General features: G+C 45.1%; 1 protein-coding gene across 2 annotated transcripts in view; it reads right to left on the minus strand.

Annotated features, from left to right (window-relative positions):
* The window catches only part of MRTFB (myocardin related transcription factor B), a 498,019-nt gene extending 487,833 nt beyond the window's left edge, over positions 1 to 10,186 (minus strand). The window contains exon 1 of one of the 2 annotated variants that reach the window (XM_069647827.1): positions 9,666 to 10,186. In XM_069647827.1, coding sequence (XP_069503928.1) covers positions 9,666 to 9,798 — 133 coding nt within the window. In that variant the 5' untranslated portion in view covers positions 9,799 to 10,186. The remainder of the gene's footprint in view (positions 1 to 9,665) is intronic. The other variant, XM_069647828.1, reaches the window with a different exon arrangement.
* Positions 10,187 to 24,241: the final 14,055 nt, after the last annotated feature.

Raw genomic sequence — 24,241 nt, forward strand, 5'->3', positions numbered from 1 at the left:
TAGTTTGATTGTCCAAAGGGTGGATTGCAGTGCATGTGCGAAAATGAGCTAAACAAATATGGTGCTGGTGTGCGGCCATTTTGGACATTCACTTCCAAACCACAATGAAAGTCTACATTTTTGCGAGCTCAGTTAGAAGGCAGACATGATTTCTGCAACGGTTGCAATATTGTAGCAGGAGGCAGATGAGCTCACTATGGAGGATAGTTATTTTACTGTTCGCTCAAGGACGAGCCGAGATGGGAGTCAAGGATGTGCAGGGGCATTGATAAGGGGTGCCGGGAACGAGAGCGCAGGAGACAAACTGGGTTTTTCCACTGTCTGGATTTTTCCACTCTTGCCTCCCATTCTTGCTGCCTGTCCTTTGGCCGGGGACAGTCTGAAATGTTTTAGGGGTGGGGATTTGTCCCCATAAGAAGAGAGGTGCAATCCCCACAAGGTGACAGAGAATTGGTTCCCTGGGTGTTGAAGTCTCACCGAGATGGAGAACGCTTTGCTCCAGACCCTGTTAGTTGATGCCTCATCCCTCTGCCTACCCGCCTCTGGACTGGGCAGTGTTGTTGTGGCCGAGATGAAGCTTTCTCCTACAACTTCACTAACAGTGATGTATATGTATTGTATTTATGCTTGTCCATGTATTCATGTATAACCAGTTGCATTTCTTTCATAGTGATATGTATACTTGTGGAATACGAATCAGGGGCCTGTAAAGAGCCATTTATTTTCCAACTAATGGTCAAAGTGTACATCATTGCCTTCCTGAGTCCAAGAACTTAGTTTGTGTAATAGGATAAGTGCTGAGGTCATTACACGTTTCTGAAAAACAGAACAGTAGGGGTGACCTGATCGGGGTTGGGGATATGAACCTGGCCATGGATGGGGCTAAAGATAGGTTGGGTCATTCAACAGACACCTTCACTGGAATGGCATCCAAAGCCCTTTGAGCCCATAGATATACAGCGCTCCCACTGATGCAGCCTTCACATATGGATCCCATGTACACACCTCAGCATCTCGGATAGATTACATTTTTATATCCGCACAGCTGTCGTGCCTAGCAGCAACCTCGAATATTGAACCCATGACCTTGGCAGACCATGGCATGGTGGTGCTACATTTTCACAATTGGGGTAGAGAGCAGCGGATGCAGCAGTGAAGGATGACCCCGGGTGTCCTCCGGGGTCCAACCTGCTTGGAAGAATTGAAGGGTACCATACTGGATTTCCTGAGAGATAATGACAAGGGGGGAAACCAGTGAGTATAAGGTGGGATGCACTAAAGGCAATAGCTTGGGGCAACATTGTGGCCAGCACAGTGGCACTGAGAAGCACTAGAGGCCTGGTGGAGGGAGAAATGTTGGTTGAAGTTAAGGCAGAGGATGGGAAATATGCAACAGACCCGACCAGACCCGCCATACCTTTAAGCAATTGAGTGACTTAACAGCTGAAACTACTGAGGGTTCAGAGAACGGAGAAGACAATGCTGGGCCAGAGGTATAGATATTTCCAGCAGGGGAATATTCTGGGCAAGACGTTCATTTATCCACTTGGTGAGGGACGAGAGAGGCATGGAAAGGAGGAAAGAGGGTCAAAAAAGGGAAATATTTCAGTCCTATGAATCGCTCTATACATCGAGCTCGCCTGCACAAGGAGGACCAGGTAGTTTACTTAGAGGGGATAGAGCTGAACCGACTGTCCCAATAGGATATGGAGTGGTTGGAGGGCCCCATAGACCCCCAAGAGATCCACTGAGCTATTGGATCACTCAAACCTAACAAGGCCCCAGCCCCGGCTGGTCTAACGGCCTTGTTTTATCGAGCATTGCACCAGATCCTGGCCAAGCCCCTTAGTGATGTATTCAACTCCAACTGAGGCAGGGAGAATTGCCCCAGTCTATTCGGAAGGCTCAGGTGACACCGATACCTATGGCAGGGAAAGATCCCACTATGTGCTCCTCATACAGGCCAATTGCACTCAATTATAGATGCCAAGTTATTCACCAAAATCTTGGCTACCAGGTTGGAGAAGTTTCATCCTAATTTGATTAACCCATACCAGTTGGGCTTTGTGTGGGGGTAGGGGCGTGGTACATAATATTATAAGGATTCTCCATCTGTTGGATAAGTCTGGTCGGATGTGGCACATTCTCTTCTATTGGCATTGGATGCCAGAAAAGCCTTTGACTGGGTAGAGTAGGGCTATCAAAGGGAGGTACACTATAAATTCAATATTGGTACCCTAATGCAGCGTATGACTATGTCCAACAATGTGGCGCCAACCGCCTGCCTGTTGGTTAATGGGGCACTTTTGGAACCAATAACACTGGGTAGGGGAACGTGGCATGGGTGTCCCTAGTCGCCGCTATAATTCGCAATGGCAATGGAGCCTTTCGCAGCTAGGATTGGAGCATACGAGGGTATAGTGGGTATTGTAACGCTCACCTGATTCTCGCAGAGGCGCCGGTCTTGACTGGGCAACTACCGTATCTTCAAAGGTGATGTGTAGCACCCGGTTGGCTCTTTGGGCTGGACCTCTGTGCACTGTATGCCTGACGTGTAGAGTAAGATGTCTGCAGATAGAAAATATGGGGTTAATGAACTGGGGTTATTGGGGTGTCCCTATCTCTTTCCTCTTCTCCTCTCCTGTAGACCCCCAAAGGTTAACGCTCTCACCTTAGGTAAGTGAATGCCGAGCTCTCCATCTACCTCGGGGCAGGGTGCTGTAACCAGTTTCTTCACTGGATAGGTAGCGCAGGCCTCTTGACTTCAGAGGACTGCTGTCCGTCGTTTACTGCACGAACGGTAAGTTTCGAGTCATTCAATGTCTTTAAAGTCTTTAGTAATGATGTCTCTTGTTTTGCAGGGTTCCGGCGATGGCGGATGACGGGCTGAAGTGAGTTAAAGATGGAGCCCGTGTGATGAATAGAAGCGCCTGGAAGCACGTAAGTAAGCGCTTGTTGCCTGCTTCACTATGCGCTCTAACTGTCTTTTTATTTTGCAGGTACGAGTTTGGAGCGGCTGCAGGGTGCCGGAATACCCACTGGATTAGATGTGGAAAGGAGTAATGGCACGTGAGTATTAAAGTTCCCCAATGTCTTTAAACGCACCTTCTTTTGTCTTTCAGATGCGGGATGCAGCGCCGAAGAGTAGGTAAGCCTTTGCCTTTCAGATGCTGGAATGCTAACCTGTTCTTTCTTGTCTTTATAGGTGTTGCTGAAGACTGGATTCAGGATGGTAAGCCTTTGCCTTTCAGATGCCGGAATGCTAACCTGTTCTTTCTTGTCTTTCTAGGTGTTGCTGAAGACTGGATTCAGGATGGTAAGCCTTTTTCCTTAGGCCCAGGACCGGATGCAGAAGACACGATGAGCGTTCTGCTGCAGAGGTTGCAGAATAACGCAAAGCAAGATTCATCCACCGGGTGTGGTTTAAATAGCCTCCTTTAGTGCTTAGGTGTCTCCTTCCACAGCCACGCCTAAGTAAGAAAAGAGTTCCTGGTAAGAAAAGAGTTCCTGCCTTCCAGAAGAGTTCCAGTGTTCTGAATCTAGGGAGTGGCTCCAGCCCCACCCAACAGGAAAAGTAGTTCCAAACAGAAGAGGATCAGAGGCTCAACTGGCAGGCAAGTAAGCAGCATGGTCTGCTGAAGGTAAGTCCACCCAAGCATTATGAGCCCGGCGCTTCCAGCGCTGGGACTGGGCATATTTATGAGCCTGGTGCCACTGGCGCCAGGACTGGGTCCAAAAGGTCCCAATTGGGACTGGTTGGCACTCGGAACCTGGGTTATGGATCTGCTTCCAAGGGAGTTGGGAAAACCCTGACCTTTTGGAAGCAGAGATCATGACAGGTATCAAAAGTTGGCAGTGTCCAACATAAAATTAGCCTCTTTGCTGACGGTGTGATTCTTTCGATTACAGACCCCAAGGCCTCCCTACAACATGTGATAGAAGAAATATGCGCGTACAGCCGGGTTTCAGGTTATAAAGTCAACACTTCTAAATCACAGATATTCAGGCTGTAAATTCCACCGGCACTGCAGATTGCTTTGGAGCAGTCCTTTGCGAACTCCTGGGCCTCCAAGTCGGTGAAATACCTGCGCGTTAATATACCAGCCAAGATGGGGGACCTATTTGGATTGAACTATACGGCCTTAGTTAAGGATATTAGGAGGGAATTGGATTGGTGGGCTGGCCTTCGCTGTCTTTGTTTGCCAAGATAGCAGTCATACCAATGAACGTCCTGCCCAGATTTCTGTATCTCTTCCAGGCTCTACCAGTTCCGTATGCAAAGCGAAGCCTGCAGATGCAGGACGCTATGCTATTGCAGTTTTTATAGAAACGGGGCTCCCCTAGGGTTAGTAGATGCAGGCTTTACGCCAGCAAGGATGAAGAGGGTTTAGGGTTTCCCAGGCTGTGGGATTGCTATAGGGCCTCGCAAATCAGACCCATCATTAATTGGGTCCAGCTGGACTCACACAAGATCTGGGTCGGCAAGGAGCAGGCAGTAGCTGGATGTCACATATGGACTCAACCCTGGGTCCTGCAGCAGGCAAGAGCGCAGCGTCTCTATGTCAATCCAGTCACATGGGGTTCCCTTGAGACGCGGGGTAGTGTGAGCAAGATGCAGGGGTCCACCACCTTTCCTTCCCCGTTTAACCCCCTTATTCATAATGAAGCGTTCACACTGGAGCAACTTCATGTAGGGTTCTCCCAGTGGACCGGAAAGGGGTGTGGGGAAACTATGAGATCTATTCTACAGGGGGAAGATTCAGACCTTCGAGGACTACAAGGCAACCAATGGCTTGAGAGAGGCAGATAGGTTAAAGGTACCTGCAGGCTACGCACTGGGCCCTTCACCCATCCAATATGGCCAGAACAACCAGGCAGCCGACGAACCTTGAGCTGGTGTTCCAGTCTGAGTCAGGCTCCAAAGCACTAATCCCTCACCTTTACAAGTGTATCAATTTACTCTCCACTCCTGACCGTAGGTCATACTGCGAGAGCTGGGAGCGGGAGCTGGGCCAGCCACTAACTGGGGAAGATCGGAAATGTATCTAAAGGTTTGAGCCCTGGGCCCCGGCTAGCTGAGACACAGGCCAAAATGTTAACAAGGTGGTACAAAATCCTGTCTCGCCTGCACCGTAGCAACTCCGGCAATTCTAACCTCTGCTGGAGGGGCTGCAAGGGGAAGGAACATTCCAGCACGTGTTAGGGGGCTGCCCTTTTCTCTAAAACTTTTGGTTGGAGGCGAGTTCCAGAATAAAAGATAAACTTAATGCTGATGTTCCAGATGACCCAGTGTGTTGTGGGCTGGTTCTTTTCCACCCTGGGTCTCCAGCAGGTATTGCCTCTGAGCAGACATTATTGGATTACTTGCTTTTGGAGGTCAAAATTGGCAATCCTCCAGTTGTGGAGGAATAAGGAGGGCCCCTGGATGCATCTATGGATGGACAAGGCGTGGACTATACTGTGGATGGCAAAACTCACATCGAACATAAGGAACTCTCAGTTATCCTTCACCGCAGTGAAGTCTCCCTTTTTGACTTATATGCAGAGAGACTTCCAACGCCCTCTCATGCCCTAAGGGACTGAGGGCCCTTAACCTAACAGACATTCCCTGAAACATATATGTTGCAATGTGCAACACACGCATTAGCCAGGTTATTGTACCGGTTGTAAGTTTACTGAAAACTCCTGGGGTTTGGGGTTACACATGGACTACGCATGGGTGATGTGATGTAAACGAATTTCTGGCTGATAGCAGCGTTAAGAACGTCCAGTGAAAACTAATAAAATTCTACCTTAAAAAAAAAACATTGGCAAAGCCAACAGTTTGGGGTTGTGTAAAAGTATCAGGTATTTTCCAGGCACTGCACTAGATGCTCAGGTACTCGCGCCATCTTGCACCTGCCATCATCAATGTCCATTCAATACCCCTATGGCAGTGCCTGGCAAGTGTCCTTTCCACGACCTACACAAAAGCCCAAGCTGTTGGCATTGCCAATGCTTGAAGCTTGATTACTTCCTCCTGCTCAAACGTAGGTGAAGATTGCCACAAAACCAAGCAACATCCTTTAAATCATGGTTTACAACCAAGGGGAAAGATGCTGGCGGACATCCCAGTAACTGTGCACTTCACACATGGAAAAGACATTCGTGGTGGTTGGGTGGGGAAACAACATGACGAATTTGCCAACTTTATACCTCAGAACGGCATTCACATGACCACATAATTTTAATGTGCAAAGGTCAGTGCTGTATGCGCGCACACACACACAGGAAACTTTGCATATTCATAGGGAAAAAAAGTTCAAATGTTTAAAAATCCAATTGCAGTTAAGGATCACATTTTAAAAACATTAAAACATGTTTGTTTCCACAAAAAGCCTGCCCTGGACATAACACCGTCAGTGTCATCCTCTGTAGCCCACATGTGCATGATAGGAAACCCTTTTTCACATTATAAATCTAGCAAAATTAGAGTTTTTATTGTACTTCCAGAACCGTAAAGCTTTATTTATAGCTAGAACCAATACATGCACTGTGGCACCCCTTAGCACATAAAACGTACCCGTACACAGAGCCACACAAAGTCTGGACCAGGAATTGAGACTTACTTTCTTCTTGGGAGATAACCAACTATCCGGGACCCTACGCACACGGAAAGGGTTCCAGGCCTTTAAAAACGCGTTTCCCCTATTTAACCTGCTACAAATCGACACTACCCGCAGCAGCAAAAAATGGTTTCCAAATCACACCCCAGGTGTCCCACTACGGTGTCATGTCATAACAGGCCCTGCACCAGGATACATGAAGCCTAGCCAGCCATCAGGTAAGAACTTGCCAGATCTGGCTCTTGTTACAAAGATCTATAGAATCTCTGGCCAACTTTTTAAAGAATGTGACTCAATGATGGTCTTCAGCTCCTAAGGAAGAAACCGGAAGACACACCCACGAAAAGAAGACATGCCGTGAAATCCACCCCTACATCATGGACACTGGCAGGGAACCAATTTAATGAAATGGGACCTGTAGAACTCACATAAACACTACACATGCAATGACGTTGGTTCTGTTATGCCTGGCCCTTGAGGTCAGTAGAAACACCGGCAGACGCCTAGTGTGGTTTGATTTCTACTGCACAAAGGAGAAACATATCGTGGCAGGTTTCATAACGTGCCTTCCACTTTAACACTTTGCCTCACAGGAATATCAAAAGGTGGGCAGTGTTGCTAAGCAATATTCATCCTAGTGCATCCGAGGTACACTAACAACATAAGCAAACCAAAGACATCGCTAGGAGACGGCACAGTCAAATACCAGGGTGGTCTGGAAAATAGACGTGGCACTCACTGCACTGGCAAAGGAGAAATTGCTCCTTGGCACTTAAATAAAAGGCAATGTTACCCAACTCAAAGGGATGAATAGCGAGAGCCAAAAATGCAGAACTCCAGTTTATCCCCAGAAAACCCTACGGAGTTCACTGTGAGTTGCCAAAGTTGCGGGTCTCCGCCTGACAGTCAGCATCCAAAACAATGCTTTGGGGGCACATGCTAATAACTAGAGAAGATTTATGCAAAAAAAAAGGGACAGGGAATAACAGAGAGGGCGCAAATCACTCCCAACCAGAAATCAAACAAGGTGACTTTTTAAACCTTGCTCTGGCCTACTGTCCCAGGTTAAAAGGACAGCAAGAATGTTATCGATTCATGCTAGACTCCACCCACCTCTAGGCTCTGTAATGATTGAGTAGCTGCTGTTATTACCCAATTAATGGTACTCAAATTATTGATTTCAGAACAATGAAGAGTGTAGTACCCTCTGGTCGAAACTCAATGGGGAGTGCTTGACTTGTGGGCTGTGCACAGGCTTAGCAGCTGGAGGAACCCAGCATAAATCCTCCTCAAACAAAAAAATAAAAACTCTCACTGTGGCCTTTATGGGACCATGGTCGTGTAATGACTTTTACAGGGCTTCCAAACCTTATAAGGTGGGCAATAAAGTTACAAAATGTGGAGCAATTTCAAGACTGTACTAAAACGTAAACAAACAAAACTAATCCTGCACAGTGCACGCCTCTCAAAGATGGACTCAAGGTCCTCTGCTTGGTAAATACTGGTACAAGAGCAACACCACTAGTGCACGACACGGAGGTCCAGTTAGTATACGAAAACATACAATGGATTAGGAGATGAAGGGGGAGGGGGGCGAGAAGTTAAATGATACCCTCTGAAGCACAGTTCTCCTTGGACCCTAGTTTTGAGGGCCAAACCAGTGTTTTATAATCAAACTTTGCTTAAAGTGTATAATCAAACTTTGCTGAAAGTGTACATGTTTCCTCCTTGACCCTCCAAGTTATTCCTTTTATCCCAGTGGTTTTCAAACTGGGGGGCTGCCCCCCCCTACACCTCTACAGAGCCCAAAGGATGTCGAGGAGGGACACTCTTTATCTGCTTATATTTTAAAGAGCCTGGTCCCCAACTGGACATCCTTTTTGGCCCCTAGGAGAAGCCAATACTTAGGAGGAGGACGGGGGCAGGGGGCAGAAACAATATTTTTACTCGTGTGGGGGCTTGTTATGAAAATGTTTTAATACCACCGCTTTAGCCCAACGCGAAGTGAGAGCAAAACCGACATTTTAAAGACAGCGAAGCCCTTTTGGAACATGGAAAGGCTGAGATTCGCGCACACGGTATCTTTGTACGCGCCTTCAGATGAGGTCATCTCTGCTGCCATTGTTTGGACGGCAATTGCGACTTTGCTTCCCCTGCGATTTGTGACAGGATACTTAGTACAGTGCATCTGCTCTGAAGCGGAAGAACAACAGACTTCCTGCACACCAACCTGCCCAGGTGAAGGTGGGCGGCACCAACAATGCGCCAACTCAACTATGTCCCGCCGCAGCCACACCTTAGAGTTGCCTTGCAATCCGTGTCCAAAAAGTCTCGCGAATGCCCAGACACGGCGCAAAAATCAAAACAATGTCACTTCCTGCAAACCCACGGGGATGATTGACGTGCCAGAGTGAAGCAGGCTACGCATATGCATGCAGTAAACTGTGAAAGGGGTGGATCTAAGTCATCACTTATTTTAAATAAGTTCTCGGTTCATGGCTAATTTAGCTCACATCTGATGATGCAGGGTCAAAAAAGAAACTAATGAGACGTGATCAAAACAAAATTAACCCAACAATGAAATCAGAACCGGGGGAGGAAATGATCTTAACACGAAGCTTTACGGCAAAATGAAGTAATGGACTGTACATCCGCAGTCTACTTACAGCAGCACACGAAGGCAGCGGAGGCTGAATAACTTGTTTTATGTAGCGGTCGTTTCTCAAAGCAGGGGGGTGCGCCGAGAAGCCGGCGTTCAATGCTGCAGTTACCTCGCGTGCATAAACGCGCCCAGCTTCAATTTAAAACGTTTCGGTAAGGAACTGGTGCTGTAGGGTTGGTGGTGGAGGAAACGTAAGCATTACCCTGCAGCTACAAATGTTGTATCCGGGTGGGGGCTGGTCATCAGCACAGGTCTGAACAGGGGGTGGGGTGTGTTGTGGAATGTGCAGCTGGGACAGGGAGGGTCTGGGGCACTGGGCTTCAGAGACCCGGCTGAAGTCATGTCTGCAATGGGTTGGCCCCCACGCCCCCTTTCATTCGCCGCACACACACACTCACCTTCCTTCAGAGTCTTCTGGCTGTTCAGATCCAGGCACTCCTTGTCCTTCATCATTGCCTCGAAGTCCTCGGCAGGTATCAGGTCCTGGAAGCTCTGCTGCTCCTGCTGCTGCTTTTTGCAGCTATCGATCATGGTGACTGTCCTCCGGAGCGGCACCGTGGAGAGAGGAAGAGGCCGGGCTGCGACAGCACCGCGGGGCTGAACTGTCCTCCCTTATGCTCGCAGCACGGGCCCAGGGCACGGGGTGCCTATGTGTCTGACGGACAGGAAGCAACCATCATTGTTACCCTCTCGTTCCCAGCTTGACCTGCACATACGGACCAGCGCGCTGCCTCCTCAGTCACAGCCTGAAAACTCGCTTTCCAGACAAGGGGAGGCTGACGGAGCCGGGAAGCTGCGCGAGCAAACCGCGCCCCTTCGCAACTCGCCGCCCCTTGCTCCAAGTTCCCGCCTTCCGCTGCCACACTCCATCACCATTCCCTCGGAATGCCGGCCTCCGCCCTGCAACACGCGCCCGCCCCTTTCTCCCAGTGCCAGTCCTCCCAGACCAGGAAGAAAAAAAAGCACTGCAGGATAATACAGGGAAAGCATGCACGGCCGTGGGATTGCATGCTACCGCAGAGAGCCGCACTAGGTTGACTACCAGGCACTGATGCACATTCTGGACAAAACGTTACAGACACGTCTCCCGGGCAAAGAACAGAAACAAACAATACATCTAATCGTACAAAATGTATCAAATATGCATCTGATGTAAAATGATAAGTGTAGTCAAGGAGCCTGAATACATGCAGGTGAGTTTGGGGGAGGTTATCCCCTAAGAACCGTCTTTAATAATTTGTCAAAATGTTGCCTTTTATTACGATACACTTTTTGATAAAAAAAAAAAAATGGAGTAAAAATCCATTCTTTTTACAATTGATTCTGTAGGCTTTGACATGAACAAATCCAATAGATGGCAGGTCAGCAGCAAGACCCTGAAACATTTTCCAATGCATTTGAATGATGCCCGTGTATGCCCACAATATATGTCAGTACTGCCACTGTAAGAAAAGACGCCATGTTACCTATGTTTGCACTGTATGTCAGCAGTGCCATCCACATGTTCATGATGCCTGTACCCATATACTATTTGGCAGCATTGCCACTGCAATAACACACTCATGTTGACTGGACCCAATTGTGCAGGTACTGTCTCTGTAACAACGAATTGTCTTGCTGACTTTTCTGATATTGCCACTGTAAGAATGCACCCATTTTAACAGTACATAAGAGGAGATTTTCATGGTGGCTGTGCAACTATTGGAAAGTATTTCAAATGAAAGAGCACTCATGCAGGCTCTGTCTAATAATGACAAATGGTATTTAAGAAAATGTTCCCATGCGACCGCAGCAAATCTTCAGTTGATATACATCTATCTCAATTTTCTTCATTGTCAACAGTCATTAAGGATTGGTCCTGGCTTGATCCTTTATTAAAAAATGTTGCCCACGAAAAACCTGAGGTAGTCGCACCGTAGCAACTTTCTTAAAACTGCCTCGTGGAATGCCTGCGGCTATACTAATCTCGCTGCTTGGCTCAATTCCCAATCTGCCGTAATACATCCTGATGTGATTTTTATACAGGAATCCATGTACTTATCCAATTTTCTAGTTAATGGTTTTACAAACCATTTATCATTTGCAAAAATTGGATCTTCTGGTAGACCTTGTGAAGGGTTAGCGATTTTAATTAATAACAACTTGAGTATTGATTCAAAGCCTGCTGTAATATCTGCCGATATCTTAGACTTTGACCTACTTATTCAATGTACCACACCAATCTCTTTATTATTGATTCGTCTGTATTGATTGGAATCCTGTCTCTTTATCTTTAGATGCTTTGTTAGCTAATCTAGATTCCATTCTAGTGGATGCTCATTCTCGTAACCCTGAGTATAAAATTGTTATTGGTGGAAACTTCAATTGTAATTGCTGTGAATCCTCTATCGTGAACCCTCCTGACATTAATTCAAATACGAAGTCTATCTCATACCTGAGAGGTAGAAAATGGATCTCATTCTTCTCAGAATGGGACTTACTATTTGTGACCACTGATAAGCGATCTTCTAATTTTACTTGGCATAGAGGTCACATGAACTCTTATATTGACTTTTTTTGTGGTTTCCTCCAATATTATAACATTGTGCACGCCAGTGACCACTATTAACTTAAGTCGTGCAGACCATTTAATGATTTTGCTTAAGATAGAATTGATCATTTCTAATTTGGACATTGTCTCCGAGCTCCAATTTGCAGAGATTGACCGCTCCCAGCTCTCAATTCGCTGGAATCACAAGTTGTGCGTAGAATTAATGGAAATGGTTAAAAAGAATATAATTATGTGCTGAAGGAACAAACTATCGGCCTTGACCTTGATCATATTGAATTCAAGAATTGTGACACGATTAGACGCCTGCTTAAAATTTTAGCATGTAGACAAAACCCTCTAGGCAGTCGTTTTCCTCATGCCTTTAATCCTGAAATTGTTAAGATCAAACGCTTAAAAAACATGCAATTGAGGGCCCTAAAAGTACTACAATTATCCTCCCCTATCTATTACACTAGAAAAAAAGCAAATTTGGCAGAATTACAAACACTCTATTCCAGCACTTAAGCAATTAGTTCACATAAATGATAACCAAAAGATGGTTTGTTCCTTATGTACTAACAATAAAAGATCAGTATGGGCAATAATGAAAAGTATTAACGACGCACCTGCTCGAAGATTATGGTCATCATTTTTTTCCGAGTCATGGTGCACTTATATGTCAGCTAAATTTAAGTTACCATTAGAATATCATAAAGTGTCATCAATAAACCACACTATATTTATTCCAGGTCCATGTCCCTGGTCCATTCACGACATTGACGGTGCTATTCATAACCTCAAATACTCCAAAGCTGCAGGTCTGGATGGAATCCCAGCCTGCATCCTTAAGCTAGATCCCTTTCTCTGGGCATTTATTCTCAAAATCAAATTTGATAACATTTATTTGACTAATATCATTCCTGTGTCCTGGCTCAACTCAATTATTATTCCTATCTTTATAAAAGGTGACCCACCCTTGCCCGAAAACTTTTTTCCCCATGGCGCTCATGGATGTTTTTGCAAAAATGTTTGCCATGTTAATTCTCAGGGGATTGGAAAGCTTTATTGTACAATGTCATATCTATTCTCACTACCAAGTAGGTTTCAGAAAAGGGGTGGGAACCACCTTAATACAGCAATTCTGGCACATGTTTACAGTGGTCTAAACTAACTAACACAGGACCTGTTTATATAGCGTCTTTGGACTTATCCACTGCATTTTATTGCGTTATACGACAGATACTATGGGAGAAAATGTTTAATTTAGACTTTCCGATGCAGTTGATCTCTATAATAGCCAAGATGCATACCGACACATGCTATAGGGTAAGGATTACCCCGGATGACGCTTTATCCGATCCTCTCAAAACATATGTGTGTGTAAAACAGGGCTGCAATCTGGTGGCAACTCTCTTCAACATATACTCATCAGATGTTGATAATATCTGGAATATTGATGTTGGTTTTCCTGTTAAAATTGGTAAGCTCAACCTGGAATGGATGGCGTTCACAGATGACATCATTCTATTCGATAGAACGCTTTACGGACTTCAAGCTAAAGTGCACATTTTCTCCATCTTTGCAAACTGAACCTTCAATCCAATGCCCTGAGATCTAAGATAATTGTTTTTAAGAATAAGAAAAGAAAAATCTGTAGATTTCAGTCGCCCATTGACAGTGAACTAATACATCGAACTCCAGAACTAAGGTATCTTGGCTATAACCTGTGCGATATTTCATCCAAGATTAAGTGGAAATCTACCCATATCCAAAAAACCACACCGCTAATAGCCCAGATGAAAGTTATTTACAGCAGATTGTGCAAATATTCCATGTTGCCAGTGATCGACTACTACTAGCCCATTCCCATTTGAGCTCCTTGAGAGTGCCTTTAATTCTTTGTCATTATATTATGTGTAGATTAATAGTCACAATGTCTTGGTCATAAAAGTACGTTCTTACTCGGTTAGCTCATCAGGTTAAATTCCAGTTTAGAACTGTATACTTTAGGTGACTGCAAATACTCGGGTTATAATCCATCCTGAAAATGTATTAATTCTGTATTGGTTCATTCATAATGTCAAATTGAATGCTATTTGAATTTATTTTTTGTGAGAAATGTTCACTAATTTAAAGATATATGATTAGAACACATGCCCTATTGTTTTGAAAAAGGCTCAGGGTGTAGCCAAAATACGTGTCAACAAGGAAAGGGGACTAAAGTGATTTGTATAAAACCTAAAAATACAAAATTGTGTAATACAACATTTTTTGTGGTGCAGTTTTCTCGTGTGAGAAGTGCTAATTGATCTTTCTTATCCACGGAGGTGGGGATTTTCTGGGTCCTCCGACAAGATCTCACACCAACGCCACACGCTGAAACATTAACTAAAAAAAAGGTTCCTGGGCAAAACAAGCCGTACCACAACAAAAAATATCCCATTGTTTCCTTAATATAGATTTGATACTTGATTAACTACAATGAAAAATTTGGAAGCAAACGCCACGTTTACACAACTCATTCCGAATACGATTGTAAGACATGAGCTTGGGGTTTCATCCTTATGTGGCAAATACTCATGGAGATTACCTTCACATTATTTGACAAAACAATCTCCTCCTCGAAACTGCCTTTATATGGATTTAGCTAACATGCTACAAGAACATTATCCTGTATCAATGTCAACTTTTGATGACAAAATGAAATCACTTCTTGACAGGATTGATACCAATGTTGAAGATTTATATATTCGTCCAGCATATGTTAAATATAAACTTTTTGAATATGACTGGCGGATTATACTGGAATCAATCCAATACTATAAGAATTATAAAGAATATTCAATTTTTTCTTTCAAAAAGAATTCTGCGCCAGCCATATCTACGGATCTTTCCAGGTGAAATTGCACGCAATCTGTATTTAAGATTTAGATTAAACCTTCTTCCTACTCTTGAGAGAATAAAATACTGGAATATTACTAAGGACTATGCCAATAAAGACTCCTGTCATTGTTGTCACAATATGCAATATCAAGAAACACTAAAACATCTAGTCCTGTATTGTTCCTTTTTTGATGACTACAGATCTTTGATTCATGGACCCTTCAATCTAGGAGTCACTATTGGCTTAAGAGAAATACTGTGGAATAGGTTAATGTGGGTCACTAGTAAATCAATAATGCTAGCCCTGACTCATTTAAAAAAAAATATTAATCATGAATTGAATACCAAAAACTCTTCTATTGATACATGTACTGAACTTGTTTAATGTATATGTTATTAATGTAAAGAGATAAACTACTTCTCGAGCTGCTTTTATATGTTGATTTAGATTGAAGCTTCTCCTAATGTTAGGTTTCAACTACATTTCTGATGTATATAACTTTATAGATGAGAATTATAAATTGAATTTATATACAATTGTATCGTCTCAACCGATTGTTTCTGTATTATATTTATCATTTGGTTTAGCATTGGAAAACATATATCTGAAACATTTCTTTTATATATTTACAGTAGTTTTACGACCTGATACGTCTCACATCCGAAATTGACCTGTTTAAAATTGTGTATTTTGCACTTAGATTGACCAATGTGTTGTTATAATCAGCATTGTTTTTAGTGTAGTTGTATCCTGTTCTTAGAATAGTTCCATGGTGTTTTACTTCTTTTAGTGTATATGCTGAATTTACAGTAGCTCTATGATCAGATAAGTCTTATATTTAATATCGATCTGTCTAAAATTGCGTATTTTGTACATAGATCGACCAAATTGATGTTATTTTCAGCATTGTTTTTAGTGTATTTGTATTATGTTTAGCATAGTTTGATCGTGTTATTTTAGCTCCCTTTGTGTATATGCTGAAATCACGGTCTACGACTTAATATGTTTTTATATCTCATATTGGTTCTCCTAAATCTGTGTATTTTGCACAAAGGTCGACCAATTAGATGTTATCCTCAGCATTGTTTTTAGTATATTTGTAGGATATTTAAGAATATTGTGATGGTGTTATATTTGTTCCTTTGTGTATATGCTGAAATGATGGTCAATCATCAATGTGCTTTAATATGTTTTAGTTTAGACATGGACAAGGAATCAAAATAAATATATTGTAAAAGTTTGTTCCCAAACTAAAAATAATAATTAAAAAAAATGTTCCCATGTGTCACAACTATCACAAAAAACTTCAGTTTCGTCTGACCCACTACCCTCCTCCGACTCCTCACCTGTGGAACTGGACTCCTTACTGTATCCTATGGGTTCCTGGTATTGAAGTGAAGAGTGTGATTGAAATCTGCCTCGATGTGAAGCCACAGTTGCCACTGGTGAGCTTGGCTTCCTGTAACTCTACTACCGAAGCAGGCAGATATAAACGGGGAAAAAGCCTTAAGCTACAAAAAACCCCTAGTTCGATGTGTCAGGTCTTGGAAGAGTATGTGGAAGGGCAGGAGCAGGTGTTATGAATTCCGCAGCAGAATGATAAAGCAGAACTAACTCTGGTACCAGTGTAGCAGGATCTCTGGCTCCGGTATGTGATCGTCAGGGAAGAAAAAGGTAAACAAGTTCTTAGCTGCCGAAAGCAGGGAGGAGACTGACGACCGCGAAAGGCTGACAGTCGGAAGGAATGCAATCGGAGCAGAATGCTCGAAGGACCACGCTAGCAGCTTCCGAGTACAGGGAAGGAAGAAAGGGAAAGTAAACAGAAGTAAGAACCAAGTATAGTGCGGACGCAGGAAAAGAAAAGCCACATGACCACGTTACGAAGGGCAGGTAAGAGAGAGAGGGAACAAGAAAGAAAGCTGCCGTGGAAAGGCTTAGCAAGGGGAAGCACAGAGAGTGCAAAACATAAAAGTGCAACCCGCGGAATGCCGGGAGCGAAGGAGCTAAATGCTTCCCGGAAGTCCGCACGTCGAACCGAGCCGTGAAAAAGACTAGACTGCCACCATGCAATGAAGGACAGACGTGATGGGATATTTAATGGCCGCTCCACCTATACCTGAGAGAGACAATGGTCTGTGCAATAGTCAGAAACGAAAGCCAACTGGTTGCGAGCCCAGTCAATTTGAGAATTGTGTTTACGGAGCCATGTGATTCCCAAGATGGTCGGAAAGTGGGCTGCGTGGATTAGGTCAAATGAGATGAGCTCGGTATGTTGTAGTATCTTCATGTGAAGAGCATCGGTCATATGAATTAGGGGTCCAGAGGACAATGGGAAACCTTCTAAGCCTTCTACCTTCTGATCTTCCATTTTCTCTATTTGTGCAATGCCCATCCACTCAGCCCAATGGATGTCGACGAAGTTTCCAGCCGCTCCACAATCCAATAAGGCTAGGGCCTCAATCCAGCTTTCTTTGTTCTTCACCTGTACGGATACCACCATGTGTCGAGAATCTTCAGCATTGGTTTGTGTAGAAGGAGAAACAGATAACAAAACATAGGGACTTGAGGTATCAGCAGCCCCTTGGATATTAGTCCCTCTTAGTTCCGAGGTTTGTCGTTTCCCGACTTACATGATGGTAACTCCTCGCAGTTTTGGATTGAATGGTTTTCTGAAGCGCAATACGCACACAGTCATCTTTCTCTTTTGCGTCTTATCTCCTCTGCTGAAAACGGTCCTCTTGTAGTCCCAATCTGCATAGGTTCATCTCGATTCACAGGTAAGGAGGGGGTCGGAGTGAAGGGTATCGGTCCAAAAGAGGATTTATTTCTGGTCCATCTGCGTTCACTTCGTCTTTCAAGAATGCGATGTTCAAACTGAAGTACGGATGAGAATAATTCAGAGAAAGTGGACGGTCTTGGAATTCTGGCCAGTTCATCCTTGATATCTTCCTTAAGACCGCGTCTAAATACTGCGTACTGAGCCTGCTCAGGCCATCCCATCTGAGCTGCCAGGTTTTTGAATACTGAAATGTAGGACCGCACATCCATGGCGCCTTGATGGGCATCTAACAATTCTTCACAAGCGGTGAACGTAATCTCTGATCTCTCGAAGGTTTGTTTTATGAGTGTCCAAAACCCTTCATAGTCTAGAAGAATGGGATCTTCACCGGTGACCAAAGGAGTAGCCCAGGTCAAAGCGTTTCCTGTCATATTGGAAATAAGAAATCCTACTTTGTCTTGGTTTGTGGCATATAAGGTGGGTCTGAAGGTGAAGTATATTTTCCAAGCATCCAGAAATTCCTTAACCCTCTTCGAGGCACCATCAAACTTTCCTGATGATAAGGGCATCAGGGGTAGTTCAGTTATGGGTTGGGGTTCCCGATGAGTGACCATCTGTTTCAGTACAACATTCTCTGCCTTCAAGGTCTGGACTTCCTGAGAAATCTGCTGAAGCATTTGGTTTTTGTTCTTCAAGGTTTGTACCTCCTGCGAGAGTGTATGCACTGCATTCACAAGTTCCTAGACCTGTTCTGGTGAAGCCATTTCTGGGTGGCGTTCAGTTTCATTTGACCCACTACCCTCCTCCGACTCCTCACCTGTGGAACTGGACTCTGTACTGTATCCTACGGGTTCCCGGTATTGAAGCGAAGAGGGTGATTGAAACCTGCCTCGATGTGAAGCCACAGTTGCCACCAGTGAGCTGTGGTTTCCTGTGACTCCATCACCGAAGCAGGCAGATATAAACGGGGAAAAAGTCTTAGGCTACAAAAAACCCTGAAGTCTTATGCAGCAGGTTTTGGAAGAGTATGTGGAAGGGCAGGATCAGGCCTTCCACATACTGAATTCTGCAGCAGAATGATAAAGCAGAACTAACTCTGGTACCAGTGTAGCAGGATCTCTGGCTCCGGTATTTGATCGTCAGGGAAGAAAAAGGTAATCAAGTTCTTAGCTGCCGAAATCAGGGAGGAGACTGACAACTGCGAAAGGCTGACAGTCGGAAGGAATGCAATCGGAGCAGAATGCTCGGAAGTACCGCGCTAGTAGCTTCCGAGTACAGGGAAGGAAGAAAGGGAAAATAAACAGAAGTAAGAACCAAGTGTAGTGCAGACGCAGGAAAAGAAAAGCTGCACGACCACGTTACGAAGGGCAGGTAAAAGAGAGAGGGAACGAGAAAGAAAGCTGCCGTGGAAAGGCTTAGCTAGGGGAAGCACCGAGAGTGCAAAACACAAAAGAGTGTGAGAGCACTGTAACGAAGCACAGGAACAATCGGCAAAAAATTAAATTCAAAACCCTCTGCATTGTCCACAAGGCTTTCTGGGGCCTGGGTCCAACATACCTTCAGCTATCCCTCCGCAAATACTTCCCATCTCGAGCACTCTGCTCCTCTACCTGTAACTCCCTCAGGCTCAGTCGTTTCTCAAAGAAACGAGCTGGGGGTAGATCTCTGTCTTCGGCTGGGGCCTCCCTCTGGAACAGCCTCCCTGCCACTCTAAAACTTGTGGAGAACCATCTCCGGTTCCGGAAGCACCTCAAAACCTTCTTCTTTGCTTCTGCCTTCTCCCCTCTCCCCTGTTGATTCTATTCTCCCTCGGCACCTGGCCACCCTCTTTCCTCTGGGCCCAGGTACCTGCTCATCTTGCCACCCTCATGCACTGCCTCCGGGCCACCCCCTGCACTGGGGTCTGTATCTGTACCCATACAGCCCTCCCCTTTTCTTCCTGCACTTTCAGACCTACACTGCCTGCTGCCATAAACCCAGCACTTGCCACTTGCTGGCTGCACTCCCATTGTTTGTTGCCTTTTTATTTTTTATGTTATTATTATTTTTGTTTTTTCCTTCTCGCTCCGCACTCTCCTTTTTCCCCCCTTCCATGCACTTCTCCCCCTTCTCCCTCTACCCTGCACTTGCACGTTCTCAATGTCACTGGGCCTAGTAAGATCGTTGTTTTTGTTCTCCCCTGTTGCCTTTCCCTGCCTTGTCGCGCTCTGAAACACTTGTGTATGAGTGCGATAGAAATAAAATATCAATCAATCAAGAGAAAAACTCTGACGTTGCAATGCATGGAATGCCAGGAGCGAAGGAGCTAAATGCTTCCCGGCAGTCTGCACGTCGAACCGAGCCGTGAAAAAGACTAGACCGCCACCATGCGATGAAGGACAGACGTGATGGGATATTTAATGGCCGCTCCACCTATACCTGTGCCATTGCCTCCAGGAGCCGGCACCCATGACACCATGCTGGCTGTGCCAGTATATACCTCCTTACCATTATTTTAGTGGGAGAAAAGTGCAGGGTCCTCCATCTCCCCCAACTGGTTTGTTAATCCACTTAACTAAATATATTGGACCACAATATGAGTTTGGTGGTGCATTAAAAAAGTGGTGGTAATTCTGCTACTGCCCTTTTGATGCTCACAGAATTGCCACAATTTTTACTGCACTGCTGAATTCAGAGTTCGAAGGAAAAGTGGAGGATATACCTCCAGCAAAGAGCTGGCGGTAAATCCTCTGCTTTTCCTCTAAAAATTGGCGAAATTACCACAGTGGAATTATGACTCGCAGTAATTCTTCCCAAAAACCCATGGAGCCCTATCAACTCGAGAAAAGGGGACTAAAACCGCCTTACCTCCACTTGTAATTCCGTGCTAAATCCATGGAACCAAGTGTCGGTAACTGTGTAGGATAAACACCGTTACGATCGCTAAAGAAATCACTCCACAAGGGGACAAAACAGTTGTATTATCTAAAGATACAGCTGGGAGTTTCAGCCAGTCCCATAGAAGTGAAAACTGAAACCACGCTCAATACGCCCATTTCAAATGACATCTTTTATAGCGGAATACCTCACACTAGCATAAGAAAAACATATCAGATACAACATAATCCAAAAGCCCCCATTGGCTAACACCTATACAAATATGTAAACATCCTCTATAGCTCAAGACCCCATTGGTCAAGCATAACCAAATACAACCCCTTACAAAAATGAACTAAGTGTACAGTCAGCAGAAAACAACACTGTGATGTGATTGGTCCACTACATTCAGGTAGTTTGTTGTGACAATGGACTCTCCTTATTGATCAAGGTAACTTTGGCAAACACATGATGTGCATCACCCTGAGAGGACCTAACGAGGGAGCTAGTGTGAATAATGAGGTAAATCCTTCCTAGTAGTGCGGTAGCTTCCTCATAAAACCAGAGAATTTGGCACTCACATATGGTTTCTTTGCTGTACTCTTTTGGAATAACCTCTTGCGACTCCCATTCGAGAACACGTTGCAGCCCTAGCAGGCCTCCAACTCTATCTATCTTGGGAATAGGTTGCTTATAAAAAACACTGTTGAGGCACAGTTCTTCTGAATGAATTTCTCATATTTATTCACTTTATTTGTATTTGTATTTATTGTTTTTATATAGCGCTTTACTCCAAAGCACATTACAATTTAACAACAAGAATACATAGAAGATGATAACAGTAGAAGCAAATTACAAACATGAGTCAAACCAGTAAAACGGTATGTAGAACAATTTGCCTATGAGGAGGAACAGGAAAAGGAGGTGGAGAAGAAGGGGAAGGAAAGGGGGGACAGAATGTGAAATAGAGTGAAGAAGCAAGAGGAGGGGAGGAAACGTAAGAGGGAATAGGGCAGGAAAGAGAAGTATGAGGAGGCCAAGAGGGGAGAGAGAGAAGGGTGAAAAGGGGGGATAAGATTGTCAGGGTGGGGGATGGAGAAAGAGAGATTTCAAGGAAGCACGGAAGGAGGAATAGGTGGGGATGGAGCGGATAGAAGAAGGTAGGGGGTTCCAATGTAGGGGGACAAGGAGCGGAAACGAGAGGAGGAACAAGGGGGCGGGGGAACAGAAAGTAGGAAGAGATCTGCAGATCGTAGGGAGCAGGAGGAAGTGTAGAATGACAGAAGAGGGTAGAAATAGGGGGGCGCAAGGTCATGCAGTGATTTAAAGACGAGACAGAGGAAGTGAAATTTAAGTTGGGAGTGAAAGGGAAGCCAGCCAAGGGAGGAGAGCGAATTAGAGATGGAGTCGTGAGGAGAGAGAAGACAGAGGGTGCGGATAGCAGATTGGTAGAGGGATTTAAGGGGGTGAGATGGGAAGCAGAGAGTCGGAAGAGGAGAGAAGAACAATAGAAAAGACGAGAGAATCTGCGGGAGGAGATTAACAGTTTGGTAGTATGGAAGGTGACAGATGAGCAGACTTTATGAATATTGAAAAGGTGGTAGCGACATGCACGAGAGGTAAGAGAAATATGGTGGGTAAAGGAGAGGGAGGACTCAAAGTGAATGCAAGGTTACGAGCATGGGTGGAGATGGGAAGATTAAAGGGTGGGAAATAAATAGAAGGCAGGACAGAGGGAGGAGGAAAGCGTGTTGGAGGGGAAGAATAAGACTTCAGTCTTATCAGTATTGAGAGAGAGATAGTGGGATGACATCCAGTCTTTAATGGAGGTAAGACAGGAAGAGAGATTAAGGTGCAGGTCAGGAGTGAAGGAAGAGAAGGAAAGGAACGGGTGTCATCAGCATAGAAATGGTGAGAAATCCCGAAGGAAGAGATGATGGGGGCGAGAAGGGAGGTGTAAAGAGAGAATAAGAAAAGTCAGAGAACAGAGCCTTGGGGAACACCGTAGTCCAATGGGAGAGTAGCGGTGAGAGAGATAAGAGGAGAGCCAGTTGAGACCAGAGCCTTTGAACCCAAAGGAGGAAAGAGAATTGAGAAGTAAGGGATGATCGACGGTATCAAAAGCAGCAGAGAGTTCAAGGAGGATGAGGACTGAGGATTGCTTTGAGTAGCGAGTTGAGAGGAGGGAGTTGAGAACGTAAATGAGAGTGGTCTCAGAGGAGTGTTTGGGGCGGAAACCAGATTGAGAGGGGGGGAGGAGAGAAAGGTTAGTGATGAAAGCTGAGAGCTGAGAATAGACTAGGCGTTCAAGTAATTTAGAGAGAAATGGAAGAAGTGAGATTGGACGGAAGTTGGATGCAAGAAAGGGATTAGCAGAAGGTTTCTTCAGAATAGGGATTATAATAGCGTGCTTGAAGGCAGAAGGGAAGGTAACAGAGGAGAGACCTATTGAAGAAGGAGGTTAAGTAGGGAATGAGAAGAGGGTAAATCTTAGGAATGAGAATGGTGGGGAGGGGATCAGAAGGGGAAGCAGTAGAATGAGATTTGGTCAGGAGGAGAAAAACGATCGGAAGGAGTGATTGGAGACAAGTCAGACATGCAAGCTGAAGGGGAGTGGAGGGAAGGGGGAGATGGGGAATAAGGAGAGCAGTTAATGCTTTGGCGAAGAGAGAGAATTTTGGAAGAGGTCAGGGGTGAGTGGGGAGAGAAGACAACAAAGGGTTTGAAAGATACCTTGAGAATGAGAGGCTTGGGAGTGGAGGAGGTTAGAATAGTAGGAGCGATTAGCCGAGTTGAGGCAGGAGTCATATAGAGAGTGGTAAGAGAAATAGGAGGCTTGGTTAGATAGAGAGGGCAATTTGAGCCAGCGACGCTCGAGGTGATGGTGGAGACGAAGCATGGATAGGAGGTGAGGGGAAAGCCAGGGTTGGGAAGGTTTGCGAGTAGGACGGAAAGAGGAGAGGGGGTAAAGTTGATTGAGACTGGAAGAGACTGGAAGAGGCCCTGAAGGTAGAGGAGGACAGAGAGGATAGAGCTTTGTTAACTGAGAGAGAAGAGAAGTCAGAGAGAGGGGGAAGAGAAGAAGAGCAAGTGTCAAAAAAGAGAAGGATTAAAGTTACGGAGGTCATGTCAAGAAAAGGATATGGAGGAGGGTGAAGGAGTGGATAGAGGGAGAGGGGGAGTAAGGGAGAAGGAGAGTAGCACATGATCAGAGAGATAGTTGGATAAAGTAGAGACGGAGGAGGAGGAGTAGGTAGAAATAAAGATGAGATCAAGAGTGGAGCCAGAAGAGTGAGTAGGAGAAGAAGGGAAAGGAGAGAGGCGGTAGGAGTCAAGGATGGAAAGAAGAGGTGAAGGTTGAGGGGGAGTGGGAAGGTGAAGGTTGAAGTCACCGAGAACAGTGAGGGGATACTGAGAGGGGGCGATAAGAGAGAGGAGGTAGTCAAGGTCATCGTAAAAGGAGGAGAGGGGGCCAGGAGGCCGGTAGATAATTAGAAAGGAAATAGGGTGAGGGAAAGTAAAGGATTTATACAGGTATTCAAAGGAAGGGAAGGTAGGAAGAGACAATGAGGAGGTAGATGAAAGGTATTTCGGGGGAAGAGGAGACCAATGCCACCGCCACAACCAGAAGAACGAGAGACATGAGAGAAGGAAGAGGAAGGGGTGGTGAGAGAGGCAGGAACAGTAGAGTTGTGAAGGGGGATCCAGGTTTCGGTTATACAGGTTGAGATGGAAGAACATGTCCGAGACAGCTGCAATCTTATTACAGAGGGATCTGGCATTCCAGAGAGCAATGTTGATGCGGCTGGAGGGTTGGATAATAGGGGGGTAGATGAGGTTAGGACAATGAGGGGGGATGGAAGGGGATAGGGTGAGAGGGGGAGGGGGTTGGGCAAGGGAATGGACATGAGGATTAGTAGAAGGA

This window comes from Ambystoma mexicanum, chromosome 2q, assembly GCF_040938575.1.
Source record: "Ambystoma mexicanum isolate Mex_15411 chromosome 2q, UKY_AmexF1_1, whole genome shotgun sequence".
NCBI lineage: Eukaryota > Metazoa > Chordata > Amphibia > Caudata > Ambystomatidae > Ambystoma > Ambystoma mexicanum.